Consider the following 20,441-nt stretch of genomic DNA (forward strand, 5'->3'; position numbering starts at 1 on the left):
ACAAAGATCAAACTTACAGTTTTGTAGCTATTAGGGAAATCGTGCTTTGTAATTAAGATAATCTTCATTTCCAGATGCTAATTAACTATATAATAATTAGTCCCATTCACTAATGCAAATTGCGGATTTTCATCTTTATTGATAAAGGAGTGGCTTCTTATCGGTTAAGAAACGATAGCCCCAGAAATCTTGCAGAGAAATACCTTTCCTCCTCTAAAGGTTAAAAGGTAAATCCATTTTTATCAGTCTCATTTGTGAATGCAAATTAGGTCTGATTAATCAAGTCAAAGATAAATGTGCTAGTCTTATTTTAGGACAGAATGTATCGCTTACTGAGTTCATCTCTTTTCCCCTTATAAAGTACACAGATAAACAGGGTTCACCAAACAGAAGTCTTCCTAGTGAGAGTAATTCATCGATGGTCAGATGAAAGCTCTGAGATCCATGCCTCTCTCTATTACGCTCCCTTTTGTTTTGCCTTCAAGCCTCACAGAAGAATCTGGAAATAGCTGTGTCTTAATGGTTCAGCCACAACGGGAATGAGTGAGAGGGTTTTGTGAGTAAATACAGAGGAAAAAGGGATAGCCACATTTGCTTGGATTATTAAGTTTTCTGTGCTCCAAACGGAATACAAACTGGCACCTCCCATCGTGACTAATGAGGGCTGCATTGGGAGAACAGAAGGGCTGACAGCCAGCGAGGCCTAGTTGGCAGGCCCCAGCCCAGGCCTCGCCGCATTCATCATCCGCTAAACCAATCCACCAATTCCGCACCACCATTTGTCATTAATTATGCTAATCAGCACACCATTACTCTCTGATGACACTGTAGCTGTTATTAGCTAGTTATGGCTTTTCAAAAGCATAACTTACTGTGCATGCACGGGCTGTGCCTGCATTAGCCTACAGGGAAGAAATGTCCAATTATGAAAAGAAGAAATTTGCTATTATCTTTTTATAACAAACCAATTTAGTAATTAGAAAAGTCTCTGAACTCACGGGTTCTTTTTTTTCCTCCCTTAAAATAATTGAAACAAAAAAAAAAATGTACTTTTCAATATTTCTCTGAAAGAGGGAAATACCAAAACAGATTTTTTTTGCTACATGTTTAGAAGTGGGGCCTGGAGAACAACTGTTTCACGCGTGTGAGGGGCTCACGGAGGTTCCTGTTGGGCTTTTTTTTTCTTTCTGATGTTGAATTAGCAGGACTACTTTATTACGTGTATTTCAGCTAGGACGAATGCTTGAAAGATGAAAGCACACCCATGTGACCTTTTACAGTTCACTCACGGCAGAGGGAAGCCGTTTCACATAACGATGCCAGACTGTGCACACCTTACCTGGCAGATGCTTCCACAGGAAGTTCAGCAACAGCCTCCTTTAACCCCTCACAGGCCCCAGTGCCACCGCCAAGGCTGTCAGTGTCTCTCAAATAACCTTGGAGAGGTACTTCGGCCTAGTTAGCACATGTCCTGTGCACAGTTTGGGGGAGAAAAAAGACGGTACTCAGGCTGGCCGAAGAATGGGTGCTCTGGAGTCAGCAGCCAGAGCCCGTTACAGGAGGCCTCTTTCTGAAACACAAGGCTCCATCCAGCAAGGGGCTCGCGCTGACCCTCGAGTGTCTGCAGGACTCACCCTCAGGCATCTGTCCAAACCAGGCATTAATTCCAAGTTGTTGTGTTCAGGCTGGGAGTCTTTACCACTAGTTTTAGAAGCTTAGTCTGTATTAAGAGCTCATTAATATCATCAGAGTAAATGGGCCTATTAAAACATCTTTAAGCAATATCTGAACATAAATCTCCCTAAACTATATTTAATGACTGTACTTAAGATACATTATATGCAAGTCTTAATGAGACATTAGATAGCATTTTGAAGATTAAAATTAGAGAATCCATATAAAGTCTGTCCACTTAATGTAGCCTTAAGCTATACTGATGAAAGCATTACTACCAAATTATTACTGCATTAGAACAAATATTTTTAATCATCTCTGATTTATGCATTCTTTTTCATATAATTTTCATTTTCACAAAAATACATTTTGAGTTTACAGAAGAGGGTATGTGAAAGGTTTCAAGTTTCTGAAGTTCTAGAGGTAAAGTGAATACAGAATTGAGTTGGTACTGTACATGTGAGCGTGCTCTAGACTCTGAGTCACATTTCTTCATGTTCGGTTTAATCAGTCATTCTAGTACTATTAGGAGGCTTACTGTGAAATGTCCTTCAAGACCAGAGTAGATACAAAATAGAGTTTAACCAAAAATATTCTGAAGACCAGAATATAGTACAATGTACACAGTACAATCTGTGTGGTACTGGCAGTGCTAACATCTGGGTTTCTATCAGAATCTGTGTTTCAGGTCCCTATGGAGACCCCAGACTCCCAGAGAGCAACTCTCACCCTGCACCCAGCGCCCGCACCCCCAGCAGACCCTGTGAGCTCCCTGCCCAGCGCCCCCACCCCCAGCGGACCCTGTGAGCTCCCTGCCCAGCGCTCTCAGAGCTCCCAGGTCTGCCACTTTCTGTGGCTTGTCTTTGTTTCCCCGGAGCCTGCTCAGAGGCATCAATGCAGGCCTGCTACCACTCCAGGGCCCCCTGTATAAAGAGCAATCAGTGTTGCTGGTGGAAGTGTATTAAAATAAAAAAAAAAAAAAGTCTGATTCCCCCAGGGCCAAGGGAATCGAACCCTTTAAACAGATCCAAATCCTCCTCAAGTCTGTTCAAACAAGGACGTGTTCTCAAGCCTGTGGAATGGCAGATGAGGGGGACCAGAACTATCGGGAGCAAGCAGATGGATCCTGTAGCGATCGAATGAGTATCATACATGAGATTCGACTCTACTTAAAATAGAAAGATAAGTCCTAAGTCTACACAAGTCCTGATAAGACTTAATACGTGATGGGCTCTTTTGTAAACAGGTCAAACTTCAGACTATATACAGAGAAATATTTTTCTATGGATTTACTGCTATATTTAAAATATCGCATATCCAAACAGGATTTCTGATGCAACAGAGAGCTCTCTCCCCCCACCCCTACCCCACTGTGCCCTGGGAAGAGGTCCTCCCAAAGGAAGGAAACTGCATCCACTCCTGCATCAAGGTGACAGCCCCTCAGTCCTGTTTTAGAGTGAGTTGGCTGAGTACTTCATATCCCACTAGCAGCTGAGCCATAGAGAGAGTGTTATCTGAGAACCTGGACGAGGATCAGCCTACATGAATGTTACCTAGGGGTACACACCACCTGGATTTGGATCTGACACCAACACAAGGGCCTTGGTGATAAACAGACACTTTGGAAAATGTTAGAGACGAATTATCATTGACACCTTTTAGACTTTTTTTTTGGATACTTTACACTAAAGTGTAACCACCTTTTATAAATGCTATTCAATTATGAAAGACTTTTGGGATTATGTAAATCAAGACAAGTCAACCAGTGACACCTCTCTTAATAGAATGAGATTATCTGGGTTTTTCCTTTTTCAAAGGAGAAAGTAGCACAATTTAAACACGCTGGTCATTGAAAGAAGGCTCCTCCCTTAGCATGTAAAATCTGTAGCAACAAGCCTATTTCCATTTGCTTTTCCCAGATATTCTCTCCCCAAAAGGAACTACTTCATAATACAATTTTGCATTTTTAACTGTATGAATTAGGCATTCTTCATAAATAACAGCTATGTTCTATACACAGGAGTTCCTTTTTATTAGGGACACAGTAATGAACAATGAGCAATGTGTTCTATTATTCTTTGTCAAATCACAAAATGCTACATTAGAATAACTGTGCTGGTCAATGTAATATAGTAGATTAAATTCAACTTCTGTGGAAAAACCACTGTAAAACAGCATGATAAGAAGGCTATAAAAAATTTAATTTTACTCCAAACTCCATCACAAAAAAAATGGTGTGAAAAGTAATTTTGCATAATCAGTACACGCCATCTGGAACAATTAACTGATTTCTATAGAACTATGAGGATCAGTCATATCTGCTTATTAAAGATCAGAAATTATACAAGTAATAAATCCTTGAAAAAACTAAGCATACTCCCGCCTGTCAACGCTATTTTAACTTCAAATACTGAAGAACGCCTGATAAGGCTGAAAAGAAGAGATTAATATATGCAAATTACATCCAGCATTTAAAATCCCCACAACTGTCTCCGGTTTTCTGTCCCTTATTGCTGCCTTTATGTTTTATTCATACACCAACTCACCTGTCACTTCATAAGCTATAATATTATGGGGGTATTATTAAACAGCATAAAGCCGTGCTTTAATTGGAAAGCTTCATTGCATTTTCCAATTATTTGGAGTAAATTAAAAGCAGATGCACATAGTTTAATAAGGAGTCTAATATCAGTTCCGGGAAATCAAAATTCATTGTCATTACTATGCCGTGATAGTTTTGCAAACTGTACTCAATTTCAGAGGTTTTCAAAAGAAAATCTGTCTATGCAATCTGTTAATTGTCATTCGGTTAATAACTGTTTAAATATCCGAACTACATAGCAGCTTCCTATTAAAAAAAATTAAACTATGGAGTTTATGCAAGCAAACAAATATAGCATGCCACTCCTGGGCTGGGCTGGACTTTTTCAGGCTTGCCTGTTCACCCTAAAACAATGGGAAGGCTCGAGAAACCCACTCACACGGCAGCTCAGCCCCAGAGCTGGAGGACAAAGAACAGCAATTTTGTACTTCCACAAGCACCAGAGGTTACAGTACCATAAGACAGCTCTCTGTGGAAGGGCAGAAGCCATGTTATAAATTGTTTTCAGAGGTCTGCTCTGCTCAGCAAAAAATTAGCTTCCAAAGTTTTAATTGGTCCATCTAAAATAAATCCTTTTAATGAGTGAATTAACTGATTCAGGACACAAACATGGAAAAAATTAAAGAAAGCAAATGTTGTGAGCAATTTGTTTTTAAAAAATTGACCCCGGAAGGGACATTCCCTTACTAGTTCATGACCCATGAGTGGGGTGCCCCTTAGGCTCTGCAGGGGCCAGCCACTGTGCCCACAAGTGGATTAGACTGCCAGACAAAGGACTATATGCTGAGCCACTATGGATTTAAAGAACCAGACCTTAAAGGTTACTCTTCATAAGGAATCTTGCTCACAGATGTAGTTACAGCTCCACGGCTACAAGTTGCATACATACACATACATGTAGCTAAAGCATTTACAAATGAAAAGTCGTAGGTATACTCAAACTAGTACACGTAACCTTTTCACTTTTATACTAAGTGGCAGACTTTTTCAAATCCTATGTGTGTAAATTATAATAGGACAAGCAGTAATTGACTTTGAAACTCCACCCACTGCGAGGGCTACAATTAATCTGTTTTTAGCATAAGAACTGCTGCTCTGCAAAGTTCATAACTTGTAGGTTCTTTTTCCCAGTCCAATTAAAACCTAAGAGTGTTCCTAAAAGGTGGCTGCACAGAATTTACTCTTCAGCTCCCGTTTCAAAGGGCCTATCTGTTAACATCCCAATCATCAAAGGGCAAGCCCCTCCAGACCAGAAAGGACCCCAAATGCCTGAACACGAGACAGCCTCCTGGCAAAATAACCAGAAACTATGCTCAAAGATGAAGATAAAAGCAATTCTTGTGCAGTGATCCAAAAAACAGCATCTCTTTTTTTCCCCAAAATTACCTGTTTTAATAAAGTAGACATACTGTGCCAACTGAACCATTTAATTATCTGCAAAAATGATGAATCAAAACAATAGTTTGCAAAAATAAATGACTAACCTCTGATTAAAATGTCTGTCCTCATTAAATCCAAAGAAAAGGTATGATCTCTTTTTAGAAAATGTAGCCTGAAGAAACAAGCAGTCCCCCCGCATCTACAGCCACACCCTTCACGGTGGCAGTGACCTGCGATGAGACAGGACATCTGAGGATGTTGTCTAATCTACTCTCTCCGACCCTGAGAAAAGATGGTGTGCCCCTGTGGCCTTTGAGCCCCTGGGGGCCGTGGCATGGCAGCAAGTGAGCTCGGGAACAGGGGACTTCCAGATGATGTGCTTGGTGGGTGGTGTGATTCTGGAGCAAGGAAAGGAACTTTTTTTTTTTTTTTTTTTTTGGCTAAAATAAGAGGTTCTGGGAGGGTAGTGGTTGGAAAGGAAGGAGCCAAGGCCAAAGAGAAAGAAAAAGAAAGGCAAAGAAGGAAAATCATTTAAAGGGTTGAGTGCCGATATGATCCCTTCTCAAACCAGAGCTGACTTGATGAAAAGGAACACGGAAAATTGAGGCTGATTTAAATGTTGAGAAGTTCTCTCTTTAAAATCATTTTACCCAGTAGCAAGCTAACATCTCCAGCAATTACACATTTCTGAACCAGAAGGGAGGGTTTGCCTTCTATTATGCGAAAAGTTTCCCTGAGCCATGCCAGGTCCCACCATGCATGAGCTCCCTCTGTCAGCTGCACCCTCTCCATCCCCGGCTGAACTTTTAGGTAAGGTCACACTGCAGGGTGAATGAGACCAGTGCTTTCTGGTATAATAGGCAGCAATTCCCTGGAATAACAGTATTTACGGCAGTTATGGCAGCTCCGCTTCTGGAGTGCCCTCTTGGTACTAGGCACTGGGTATTTCATGTACATTATCTCTAATCCTCAAATTCAGAAGAGAAAATATAATTCAAAATTACAAAAAAAAAAAGAAAACAGACTGCAATGTTATACAAACTGTCTAAAGTAATGTAGCTGGAAAGGGTGTATACAAAAGGGTGAACCGGTTCTAAGACCCAGGTCCTCTCAGAATCAACGAAACATCGAGTGTCATGGAACATCTCCTGTATGCCAGGCCCTGGGCTGGGCATTGGGCATCAGGCACATACCAGTGAAGGAGACGTCATCATCCCGCCCTCCAGAACGAACCCTGAACTCCACATGATGACCAGAGATGGATCTCCTTTCTTAGAACTCGGAAACCAAGCAAATGGCCAGAGTTTTACAAGAAGGATAAACAGCCAAGGGGTTTCCTGGCCAAAGAAGCTACGTCTTGGGCCTACAAAAGGCACAACCACCTTTGGCAAAATAGGGGTGAGTGAGGGCCGTGTAATTCATGAGCTAAGGACCTTCTCACAGGAGTGAAACTGGTGTTTTGCAACGCAGGGCATATTTCAGGTAAACACACAGGCAATGGAACATAAAGACGGGTGCGTTTATTGTCTCTAGGTAGCAAGCGATTAAGGACTTCTAAGTGTGTCACTAGAAGCGATGCTTAGGGCCACCGAGGCAAGCTTTACTCTCTCATTCAAAATTATGGATGTTGCCTCGCCAGTGGATCATGAGATCGTTCATGCTATAAAACAAGTCAGGCGTAAGAAACTGCTCTCTAACAAAGGATCTCAACCTTGGAGGAGAGTTCTGCATCATTCATTGTCTTACAGACAATTGTGAGACAAATCTGGGGAATCAGGAGCCTCATTCTCTGGGAGAGGTGATAAATATATTCCATCCAAACTCCAGGCTGCAGGACTGAAGATTTTTTTTTTAAACATAAATGCATTTAGGACTATCACTGGCCATTAATAAAAAGAGGGAAAAAGCCATTCAGTATTCAGGGCACAAACACCAACTGTGTGACAGTAGTTGGATTCAGGTACTCTGTCCAAACAAGACAGGTGCCTTCGTTGTTCTAAAAAAGATCAGAATTTCTTTTGTCCTAATGTCAGCAGTTAAATGCGTTTGTTCTGACAAAAAAGGGGGACCCTCATACTGTGTAAGAGCTGAAAGATAAATCTCATCACCAAAGCTTGTGCGACTGTTCAACTTCTCCCCAAGTTCTGGCACCGCCTGTGTCCATCCTTAGCAGGCCATCGAGAGTTTACCCCAACCCAGAATCCAATGCCCTGCCACTATTGTCTTAACTCAGAGATGCTTGAGCTCGGCAACACTGGCAGCTGGAGGACTCAGGGGGCTGGAAGCAGGCAGGAGTGGAAGCTGGGGCTGGGAATGACTGGGTCACAGGTGAGGGTTTTTCTGGAGCACTCACAGGGAATACTCACAAGGAATGCTCACAGGCTGTACTGGCTCAGTAACCTTGGGCTTGGGTTTAGGAGAGGATGGCTCTTAGGAGGCCCAATCTAGAGAATGAAGCTTCCAAGCAGGAAAGGCAGGGCAGCACACAGGTGACTATCAGTTCAAACTAGAGCCCTGCCCATGGGCAGGGTACAGGGACTCACGGAACAGGAGAGCTAGAGTAGGGGAGAAGAACACTCGGGGGTCAGACCCAATAAGTGAAATGATGGGCTTGGGCTGCCCACCATCACTATAGGCTAAGAGAAGGCCACGACGAAGAGACATCCCAGTGCCCTGGGCTCCCCCAGACACATGTTTATAGCAGCAAGGCCAGTGCAGCCCCCACTATGAAGGCAGAGGTTCTTTAAGGTACCTGGTGTATCCCCTTTCCTGGCTGGGAGAGGATCTGAGAAGGGGCTGGGAGGGCAGGGCTGTGGATACCAACAATCACAGCAACACATCAATAGCACTTTCTGTGTCTCGGGCATGGTTCTAAGCTTCACCGTAAGTCACCATCGCCCCCATTTTACAGGTAAGGAGACAAAGGCACAGAAGGGTTCAGTTCCTTGCCCAAGGTCATTTAACTTTAAGTAAGGAGGCCTTGGGCTCCCCACCTTCACCGTTTTGCCCAGCAAGAGTGACGGGACCACACCCCCATTCCTTTTGTCCTTTGGATCCGGCATTGCCATCAGCCAAGTGTCACAGGCTTCACTCTGATGAGGTCCCAGAGATGATTGTCCAGGGGCCCATGTGAGAGTTTAAACAGTGCTGAGGCCCAGTACACCAAGTTAGTCCTAGCACGATTCACTCCAGGTCTGTGTGCCATTTCCAACCTTCAATTTGATGAGGGGAGGGAAATGGTCACACGCAACCTGCACTAAAGAAGCATCCTCGGTACCGTGGTTTCGAGCTCAGAGTCTGCAGTCAGAGACCTGGGTCTGAATCTTAGCCCTGCCACGTACCATAGGTGTAACTTTGAGCTGATCACAAGCTCTCAAGACCTCGGTTTCCCCATCTGTAAAAGATTTTCTTGGTTAAGGATTTGTTGGGATTAAATAACATAATGCATGGCAAGTGCATGTGACACACGTTACACAGGGTAAGTAAGAGGAAGGCTGGGTATTATTCAGTAAATTCATTTAATTAATTCAGTCCATTTTAATGAAGCAAAAACAACTAAATGTGTTTCAACGAAAGAAGTTGCCTTCATCATTTTCCCCTCTCAGCTGAGAGTTTATTATTTTGAGAGAGACAGAGGTAGAGAAAGAAACAAAAGGCTAATTTGGTATAAGATGCCTCTAGGCAGGAGTGTCTGGTCACCACACTACTTCATTCACTCCAGAGTAAACCTCTGAAGAAGTGCTAAGAGCAGGTGAAGGGCTGGGCTCAAGGGGGTTCCCTTTGTTTTCAGCATTTCTCTGGCCAGGTCTACAATTATGCTGTCTCTAAGGAAGGGAATTATCAGGGAGAAACGGGGGCATATTTCTGCTGAAAAACTAGACAAAGAAGGTAAACATACAGGGAGAAAGGTGTCAGAAAGTTGGTCTTTCTGTGTGCATGTGTTTAGGAACGTTACAGTCAAGGCAGTGTTTGGACAGAATGCCTGTGAAGTCCAGGGGCAGTAAATGCACATTTGCTGGCCACTGCAAGGCCTGGGGCATCTCAAGCTGCAGAACATACAAGCCTCCTTCCCACATAGCTTTAAGTCCTGGGAGGTAGGCATTACCACCTCCACCTTAGACACCAGACAATGCCTGGTGCACAGGAAGCATCCCATAAGAATGAGCCGACCTATTGCTATGTTCAAATGATCGACATTGTTACTGCAATTGCTGATATGGAGAGATGTGGAATTTAGATCCAGAAAGGCTGGGTGCTCTGCTGGCCTCACTCGGCCAGTCGGTGGGAGAGACAGGACCTGCACCCAGCTGTTTGGGCTCCCACCCTGCTTCATCCAGCTGCCCTCGGCTGCCTGGACCACAGATTTAACCCTTTTCCAAGTTAAGAAGGGGATGTGGCCCATTAAACCAGTGCCGCCTAAGCTCTGCCATGCTTAAAAACCAAAAAGAGAAGGAAAGCACAGTGGGAAGGTGGCCGCCGATTTAAGAGCACTGAAGTATCTGTCACCTAGTAATATTTTTATTTTTCATGATGACTTAACTGGAAAAAGTCTTAACTTCTTCCTACCCACGGGGCACAGGAAAAGCAGAAATGAAAGCCTAGAGCCAAAATCAGCCCCCCAGGCACTTTTCCTCCAAAAAACCAAAGGTACATTGGAAGATTTTATAGAAGTCTCAGCCTCACGCTGCCAAGCACTTCTCTCCTTCCTGCCTCCAAGCCATCATTCTGTCACCTTCTTGAGAAAGGGATCGTGGGCTGCTTGCCACGGAAAATAGCCCACTTCTAAGTGGTGATGCGTGACAGAATGTCTCGACTTCCAGGGGGTACTGAGCTGAGCCATGCCAGAGAGCCTTTTATTGCAAGTTTCTCTGGACTGAGGAAGAAATTTCCTCTGAGTACTCTGAGAAGTAATCTTATATATCAAAATTATATAAGGGAGCACACGGCTAAGAAGATGAAGACCATGCTGGGCCCAAGCCAGCGTGTCCCATGTGATAATTCTCAACAAATCTTTGGGCTCTTTCTCGGATCACATCCCTGCAGGGGAGGTGAAAAAGGAGAGAAGTGACATTCCTACACTGCTTCCTGGTTTATAAAATGTTCTTACATACCCTAGATCTTCACAACAATCCAGGAAGGAAACGGGCATTGCTGCATTGTTTTAAAGGTATGAATACTAGCATTGCCCAAAGTAGCATTGTGCGGGTCCTTATACAGCTTTACAGGATGCTAGTCACATATTTTGTGCAGTGCGCAACCTTGGCAACTGCTCACAGCAGCATGTATGATGGCCAGTATGTGTCAGAGCCAAGACTCTGACCCTATGCTTCCAACCCCAAATGCCCTATCAGGTCAGCAGGCTTGCCCTCAGGAGCACAGGACAGGGCAGCTCTCGGTGACTGATGAGTGAATGAACAATCTTGCTCTTGTCTTTGCCTTTGTTTACCTACATCCTCCTCAATTGAAAAAAAAAAAAGAGGGGAGCCTCCATCCTCTCTAAATATGATCTCTGCCCTCTCAAAGTGTTCACAGGTGAAAACTCTCCAACATAGAGTAGTGTGGGGTAAACCAGGAGAGAGCATCAGCAGCGGGAGGGGAATCAGAAAAACCTGGTGGAGAGGCAGCTGGGGAGCGGCCTTCAGAGCCAGAGCCAGGGACAGAGAGAAGAGAAGGTGGTGAAATCTGAGCTGCTGGAGTGGCAGGGCAGGCATAGCGCAAGACAGAGGCAAGGAGGACACAGGGAGCGACCCAGGCTGGTGGGACACGGGTGGGGCTGGTTGTTGACAGCCCCAACACCAAGCAGGTGAGGTCTGAGGTCTGAATGAATGCAGTCAGGCTGTGGTGGGGCAAAGGTGTGATCTGAGAAGCAAGGGGCCCAAGGAGGTCTTTGGAGAGATGAGTCAGCTACCTGGGCAACTGGGCTGAGGCTAGAAAAGCCTGGTCAAGGAAGAGAGTCAAGTAAGGGCTGGGCACCAAAGCCTGATCCCTGCCAGACTGCAGCCCAGAAGGCCCGGGCCCAGCCCCATAAGTGAGAATGCAGGCGTGTGAAGAGAGGACCATGCTTAACACTCAGCTCCAGAGGACCTGCTGGGGAACTGATCCTGACCATGGACTTCATCTGGAGTAAGATGACCCAGAGCCCAGCTCAGGGTTCTCAGGGTCTATCTCTCTGTGAAGTCCTGGAGGAGGCACTCGCACTGCAGAAAACCTCCAGGAGGCAGGAGTTCCCCAAGTGCCCTGTGTGTCTGCCTGCACACGCTGTTCATTAACTTCAGTGACACAGCCACCGTGGTGGGTGTAGAAAAGCACATCCAATTAGCCAGGCCTACATGAATATTTGCACTCTTAAATCTTTTGCATTTCGAAAGGGTTAAAGCTTATTATTAGCATATAATTTACAGTCCTTTCTCCCAGGAAAGGAATAATGCACAGTAAATGCCACATTCATTTTAATAATACATGTTACAGTCTGTGCCCAACATCTGCACAAAGGTAAAGGAGACAGATTTTTTTGACATGTCCCACTCTGCCATCTAAACACAGGCTTTTTGTTTCTTAAGTGACGGAAGGTTTAATCAAGAAAGCAGGCAATTCATCAATCGAAACAAGGCAGTGTGCGTGCGCCTGACAGCACACACATGGTTGTGTACAGAGCAAACCTGGCCACCTGTCAGCCGCACCTTTTACATCAGGATATACAAATACACCATGCGATCAATTCCCCATCCGCTCCCATTCATTTCTTGTTTTTCTTATTCTATTTTTCTTTATACTTGATTTTGTTGTCAGTCAGGGCAAGAGGAGATGGATAGACAAGCGTTCTTATAGGTGATGGTTCTTATAGGTGATGATAAAAATGTATCTGTCTTTAAAATGACTTCTTTCCTCCTTGGTTCAAGCACAATTATTATAAATATCTTTTCACTTCATTCAGGAATTTTCCCATATGCTATTATCAGTGGCTGTGCCAAACTGATGTTCCTGTCTCAGATCTGGGGCAACCCTCCCATACGCTCACCCACCACCGCTTGAGCCAGTTGTCAGTGATTATGAAAATCCTCTGTGGAGCGAAGAACCTCAGGGAAGCTGGGGTCAGAAATGCAATGCCACCCCGAGCCACGAGAACATATCCACTGAAGACAAAGGCCACAGGAACCCCTGTGAAAGCAGAGGCTAACACTACTCAGGGGCTTGCACCAGAAGATAGTGGCTCTTTCCCTCCTTGGTGATTATCAGGAACACACTCAGCCCACACACTCACCCGAGCACAGGGAAAAGGAGAACCACAGGCACACGGCACACCCAGAATATGGATGCAAATTCTGCGGCATCAAACCATGAACATTACAACATGCCAAACAGTTGTGTTAGCACACCTGACACAGGAGAGAACAGCGCTTCTCAAGCACCCTATTGTTTGAGTCTTTTACCCTTCATTTTCCCAACCCTGCAGTGCTTCCTGATCATTAAAGTATTAAGTTTATTTTCAATTTTCTGGGTGAGTTTTTTTTTTTTCCTAATTGAGAGGCAGAAATCATGTAATCACTGCAAATGAAAGGAAAATATGTTTGGAATTGTCTGGTATGCTGTAGATGAGTTTTTAAATGATCACATTGTAAGATACACATTTTTTTCATCATAAGATGAAAAGCTGGTGGTAGAAATTTTATCCAGTTGGATGAAATATATAAATCATGAATTTCATAATACTGATAATTAAGTGTCCATCTTCCAATTTAAATGAGGACTAGATTAAAACTGCATGGAGAAGGCTGATATTCAGAAATCATTAATTATTTTTAATTGCTTTGTGCTTTCCTACTCCAATGTCAGAGCTACATGGCTCACCCACGGTTCTGAGTTACAGATAAAATCCTCCTTCTCTCTGTACAAGGGGCCATGATCCAAACTGATGAGATGATGGACACTGACTTGACCACACCGACATCTTTCCTGGTGTTAAACATCCTGAAAGGGGGGCTGGTTTTTAAAAAGCAAACAGCTGTGGAGGGCAATAAGCTGGCTTTTCCAGCAATCAAAAAGGAAACCGAAAAAAAAAAAAAAGAAAAAAAGCTGAAGGCAGAGTGGCCAATACACCCCAGTCTGCCAGGACAGATTCAGGTTACGGCTTCTGTCCTAGGACAATTGTGTGCCCCCTTCACTTTTATAGTCAGCCTAATGCTGATGGATAAATGAAGATGTCAGTGAGCCAACCTGTCTAGGTCCTAAAGAGGAAAGCAATCCTAGCCCCGCAGCTTACCGCACTGTGTGGCTTTGCGGAGTTTCTGCATTGTGGTTCACCCTGCATTCATGGGGTGTTTGAGATTTTTTGGTCTTATTATATGCCAGTTTTAATAGGTATTTGCTTAATTTTACTATGCCAATTTTTTTCAAAAAAGAAAAATAAGCTATGGTTAAAAACTGTGCACTTGGAGATAGAAATCAGATTATAACAACAAACACAACAAAAGAATAGGATGGTATCGTTTCCCATCCCACGGTCCCGTTTGTTAGGCAAAACCTGCCGTAGGACAAAAAACCCTCCTAGGTTAGAAAAGCCGCACTGCGCTCCCCTTGGCGGCCCCTCTCCTTACAGGAAGCCTCTGGTGCAGCTGTGAGCAGCAGGTTTGGGCAGGGGGTCGGGGAAGATCTGTCTTTCCTGACATTCCCTGAGGTCTCCAGCCCCATAAGGTGCCTGACGCCCACCACAAGAACATTTCTTAAGAAACATCTCACTCAACTTTCAGACATTTTAGGTTCATTTCAAACAAGTAGGTGTCCCCCCAATACATGGATATATATATATATCCCCCAATACATGGAGATATATATACATATATATATATATATATATATATATGTTGTTCTTATCAAACTTAGTTATAATCATTGAAAAGCAATTGTTACGTTGTTTACAGCATTTTATGGAGCCCTCCTCCCCCCCGCAAGGTGGTAAATATTTATATTTCTCTCATTCATGTCCAGTGTTGTCTGAGACGTCTACTAGCTTTAATATGTATCCATAGGATTAACACTCATGTAGCAATAATGTGGGAAAGTGCAGAACTAAAGAAATAAAGAAAACAAAAGCACTCATTTTGGCGGTAGAGGTTTTTTGCTCATTTTGTTCAGCTTTCTAAGGAATGCATATGTGGGAGTCAGCGCTGACCCACGGGGCCCTGTTTATGAGGAAGGACAGCTCTTCGGGCTTAAGAGAATAGTTCAGTTCTTCCCAAGCAACTAGCTTGTTTCTCTCTTACCCCTAAGGGACAGCCCTCTGCCTCAGAACCTAATCTAGATATCCCCTGCACACAGCCACACGTACTTTCTATCCTATTTCCATTCACTTGTGTTTCCTCACTTCCATTTTCATTTGGCCGCATGTATTTTTGGAGCTACCTTAAATCCTTCTGGAATAGATGAAAGAGAAATGAGTGAATGGGCAGACATCTAAACATATAAAAAATTCCAAGAAAAAAAAAGGTAGGGTGCCACCATTTGGGACTAAAATAGAAGACTTTTCAGGAAAGATAAGATGTTCTTAAGAAAAGTAACAGCCACTAAGAGTCCTGACCAGGAAACTCAGGGGTGGGGTTGGAGTAGAACCTAGATAAATCAACATGACCCGGAAGAAGGCCCTCCAAAGAGGTAAGATCTTAAAGGCATGTTCGAAAAACCAAAGGCACAAAGCTACAGGGGTCACACCAGTGAGACCAGCGCCAGGAAATCTACAGTCAGCAAGGTAAGAACCATCAAAAAAGGTTGTTTTTAAATATTTTGTTTAGAGCAAGAAAGAGTAAGGATGAATGGCACCCATGGCTTAGGAGTGATGACCCTAACTGGGGGTTGGCAGATGTTTTCTGTAAAGGGCCAGAGAGTAAATATTTAGGATTTGTTGGCCATCCGGTGTTGGCTGCACACACCTAACTCTGCCATTGGAATGTGAAGCAGCTATGGACCATTTGTAAAGGACTGGGCATGGCTGTGTTGCAATAAAACTTTATTTACAAACACTAAAGATTTTCATATAATTTTCACATGTCCCTAAATATTACTTATTTTTGGCCAACTATTTAAAAATATTAAAAGCATCCTTGGCTTGCAGGTCATACAAAACCGGCCGTGGATGGGATTGGGCCATGAGCTTTAGTTTGGCGACCCGAACCCAGAAGGATAACAGAGTGAGCCAAGCCAAGCGACCATCATTTTATCCTTTTAGGGAAAACCATCTTCAAACCCTACAGAGTGGCACAATGATGGGGGACGTGAAGAGGAAGGAAGGCAGGGAGGTGGCTCGAGCAGCCAGCTGCTTGCCCGCCCAGTCCACATCCAGAGGGCCGCAGGACATAAAGGATGGTGCTGGAATTACAGACAGTGATCTCTGAGGAACTCGAGTGAACAGGTGATTTCAGGGCACTGCATAACAAGGAAAAAAATCACATTTTCTAAAAAGGACAATAAGAAAATTATTGATCTGTGGTCTGGAAGTGCTCTGCAGTAAACTTTGAAAGCATAGGCTCATGAGTGCTCAGGAGAAAATGGTGATCCTGTAGGCTGGCAGGGTTTACCAAGGACATGCCACACTCACATCAGGTCTGTATTTTTTCTTACTACAAAAGCAACATGTGCTATTATGGAAAATGAGTAACTGCAAAGAAGCCAAAAAAAGAGGAAAGTCCCAAGAAAAGCACCATAAACACTAAGGTGTGGACCTTTCCAGACCTTTAGATGTATTTTTTGTTAATTTAAAAAAAATTAATTAATTTTTTTAAAGAGACAAGATCCATGTTCCCCAGGCAGGAGTGCATGGCTATTTCCAAAGGCCATCATAATAGCACATTATAGCCTTGAACTCCTGGCCTCAAGGGATCTTCCCTCCTCAGTCTCCCGAGCAGTTGGGACTACAGGCATGCACCACCACTCCCAGCTTAGACGTAATTGTTAAAATGAGATCACTCTGCACATTCTGACTTGTTACCTGTTTTTCTTTCTACTTAACAATATTCATATATATCTTTTAATCTAAGTCATCACTTCTAGATGGCTGAAAAGTTAACGCTACTGTATGGATGTTTTGTAATTTAAGCATTCGTCTTTGTTTGGGGCATTTAAGATCTATCCACCTCCCACCCCTGTCTTGAAGTATTACTTTTGAGAAGTGGCGGTGCTTATCCTTGTGGATAAATCTTTTTGCACATCTGTATTTTCTAGGAGATACTGCTAGGATAAGTGTGAGGACAGATGCTGGCTTTGTGGCTGTTTGGATTAGGGTATAAGAGAGCAGCGCGTGGGCCACAAGCATCTCAGGATTTCAGCACTGAGTTAGAAAGAGCTCCTCACCCCACTTCTGTGGGCAAGAGAGAGATACGACTGGACAGTGTAGAACAGCTGGCAAATTTTGGCCGGCAGAATGCACAGTATCTGAAATTGCTGGGTGGATGTGACAGAACGGAAGACAGAGCCCCGCTTAACGAGGAAGGATCTCACAGGGATGGGTGGGCTGGTAGGAGGTGGTGGTCCCAGACACCACAGGCATTCAAGCAGCAAAATCAGGATGACTACCTGGCCCAGGGGTTTGGGAGGGTACTCCTGTGCAAGGCAGACAGGAGGCTAAACGCTTCCCTTCATCTCTTCCTTCCTTCCACGACCACGTCAAGAACACTGTTTTGTGCCAGGGATGGGACTACGTATCATCTCCACTGGTGTCTCTTGTAACTCTGTGCCACGTCTCACCCTTAGCAGGCATGATGGGAGCCAACTGTCTTAGTGAAAGATACAGGAAAAGGGATCTACTAGCAGGTATGCCACTGAGAAAACATTTAAAAGTTAATATACTTTAACAACCATACATACACATTAAGTGTGGGCTGTTTTTCAAATTTCTAATTACACTGTTTTGAAACCTACTTATCTTAGGAAGGGATGGAACACTAAGGGAGCAGTAATCGAATGTCTTCAGGAGGGACACAGAGCACACCAGGAGTCTGCACCAAAGGCTCAGCTCCTGAAGTCTGCAGTGAACCTGTGCCAGGGCCAGTTCAGAGGCAGAACGGTTTGATGATTCATTTCATTATCAGCAGAACTCCAGCTATCAAGCATCGGTACTGGGCAAGGGCTAGGGCCTGGGGCACACTTTGCCTTAACTGTTTTTGGAAGAAACCATTGGAAACCCTAACTTCACAATACCAAACTGAGATAGGCCACTCAGTGCCAAATACTGTTCATATGGGGGTAAGGGGGGTGGTCTCTGCTCCCTTCTAGCCAGAACGACTCGCAGGCAGGCTGCCAGTGGGTGGGTGGGCAGGCTTCCCAGTTGCACCACAGTTGCCCAGTGCTGAGCTTGCAGGCCTTATGGAGCCAGCAGGTCCTGCAGGGTATTTCTGGCAGCAACACAACAAAGCGGTCCTGGACCCCTGGCAGAGCAATTTGGTGCTTGCAGCCGCTGAGGAGGCCTGAAACTGCCTGCTGCCGTGGGCTGTAGCCTCAACTACCTGTTTGGAAGATAAAATCCAATTGACTGCCACTTACATAAATGTAACAGGAAGTTTCTGAATGGCTTCCCCTGTGTCTTGAGGCTGTTACCTTGGTATTGCTAAACTAACAGCTGAAATGAACCCAGACAACACCTCATCAAAGCTGCGGGGCGAGGAAGCAGCGGTCCAGAGGCAGACAGCAGTGTTCCTGCCAAACCATAGGAGATTTCACTCTGTGGCTCTTTCCTGCAGAAACGCCAACAGCTGGGAAAGCCATCAGAGAACACAGGTAAAGTGGGTGTAGCCAAACGCTGAGGCTGGAAAAACATTTGCGAGCTGCAGAAAAAAAGTCATCCGTTTTGATGGAGCTTCCCTTGTGTGCATTCTGAATGGGGGTGCCCTGCTGGATTCCACAGGTCTATTCTGCACCTCTATGCCACTAAGCATCTGGGGAAATATTCAGCTTTTCTACAAAATAGGTCATCTTTCCACACTTGTTATGCTCCTTGTCGACTCTGCTGAAATAGCCACAGCACAAAAGAAATTCTCCCTGGAGATGCTGTTCTTAGACAAACACGTTCCCTCTCCCCTTGGAGAGCCTGGCTCCTGCAGTGGAGCCAGGGACGGGGGCTTAAGAACATCCTGTTCCTCCCCTTCTCAGCAGGAATGTCACCCAGAAATGGAACAACTGGTTTTTGCTTATACTTCCAAACCTATTAGGGAGTGATCATAACGAGAAAAACTAATACTGACAAGAATTATGCCATTGTTCTATTCCATCTATTTAGTAACCTGTAGTTGCAATTTTTAGGAAAAAGATTACCTTTTAAATAACCGATTCATTATGGTACATGAATGAATGCCATGTTCCTGTGTTCAAAATGTCACTCACCATTAAGGGTGTGTGCTGGTAAGTGGCACCGATTTGCCACTTTCCCCTTATACACAAACACCCCTCACTGGCGGCCCAGGATAATCGGACGCGAGTTTGTGGGTTTCCTCGGCTCTTAGCAAGTCACCTGCGCTGCCAAGCACCTAATGAATCTCAATTCTGTAATAAGGCTTGTAAGTTTTCCCCTCCCTGGGTGAAGGTGAAAAGGAAAACTAGGACTGATGAAGTTCCTGCCAAGGTAACACTATCAATTTCAAGGCCGAGTTCAGAAACCACAGACTCATGCTCCAGGGGTGTGAGGGGAGACCGCCAGTGTACCCGCTGGCCACAAACCGGGCTGTGAGAAATGACAGGTGAGGACAGACTTGGATATGGGAGGGTGAGCCGACCAGGGCTCAGCTCGGCGCTGCTCCCGAGGCCCCGTGGGAAGCCTGCCCGGGTCTGGCAGGTGAACAATGTGGCGAGTATTCTCTGGAAACCTCCCTTCAAGCCTGTGAAATCTACACATTGTTTTTCATCATTAGTTTCAAAACATGCTGAGTATTGGGCCCTTCTCTAAGTGCCGTGGTGATACAAAGGAAAGGGAAGGCCTGGTCCCTGCAGGGAACAGGCCCCCTGCAGGGAAGAAAAGAGAGGTAAGACAGATCCCACGAGAAAACAGAGAATGCGTGGAAGGAGGTGGTGCCCGGGACACAGACTCTGTAGCTGGCCTGCAGCAGTGGCTCCACATACCTGATATGGCATACAAATTGGAGTGCTGATACTCGTAGTCCGTCCGGGTGCTGTTCCTGCCTCGGAAGGTGGCAGGAAGTGTTAGAGAGATGTGCCTGAGGAAGAGAAGGAGGAGAGAAAGGAGGTTACAAGGAGCATTCCCCAAGACTCAGGAAGCACCAAACGCCATCAACAGCTGAAATGCAGCACAGATCAGCGGGCGGGGTGGGTGCTTCTGGTGGCCAGTGCCTCCTTCTCAATCAAGCATAACTCCTCCACTGGGCTCAAGTCCTCTCAAGGAATTTGGAAGTTTCTAGACATCAGCAGCCACCTTTTTTTTCCATACTAGAAAGGACAACCAAGAGGAAGAAAGTGTGTCCCAAGCCTTACAGCAGGCCCAAGGGACTCTACAGGGTGGCAGTTTGATCCAGATCTCTGCCCACTGGGCAAAATGCACCAGCGGGACTGTAACACCCAGGCGCCGAACACCAGCCTTGGTTTATTCCAGGAGCCATGCAAATGCTTCCATTCCTACACCGCAGGGCTGCTGAGGATCACTGCGCATGAAGCACTTTGTAAACAGAGGTGTTGGGAATTATTATTGCCATACGAGTCCAGGAGACTAATGACCTCTGGAAATCAGAATGGCACATCGCTCTCAACTGCTATGTCTGTGTGTTCCCCCTCAGGCAGCGCACACTGTAGGTGC

At 44.7% G+C, this 20,441-nt stretch overlaps 1 protein-coding gene and 1 pseudogene across 2 annotated transcripts in view; both read right to left on the bottom strand.

Annotated features, from left to right (window-relative positions):
* Positions 1–20,441, bottom strand: part of MVB12B (multivesicular body subunit 12B) — a 182,613-nt gene that overhangs the window by 64,150 nt on the left and 98,022 nt on the right. For both annotated transcript variants that reach the window (XM_055271063.2, XM_055271064.2), the window contains exon 7: positions 19,754–19,848. In XM_055271063.2, coding sequence (XP_055127038.1) covers positions 19,754–19,848 — 95 coding nt within the window. The remainder of the gene's footprint in view (positions 1–19,753; positions 19,849–20,441) is intronic.
* Positions 14,745–14,822, bottom strand: LOC129479957 (uncharacterized; annotated as a pseudogene).

Source organism: Symphalangus syndactylus, chromosome 3 (genome assembly GCF_028878055.3).
Source record: "Symphalangus syndactylus isolate Jambi chromosome 3, NHGRI_mSymSyn1-v2.1_pri, whole genome shotgun sequence".
Taxonomy (NCBI): Eukaryota; Metazoa; Chordata; class Mammalia; order Primates; family Hylobatidae; genus Symphalangus; species Symphalangus syndactylus.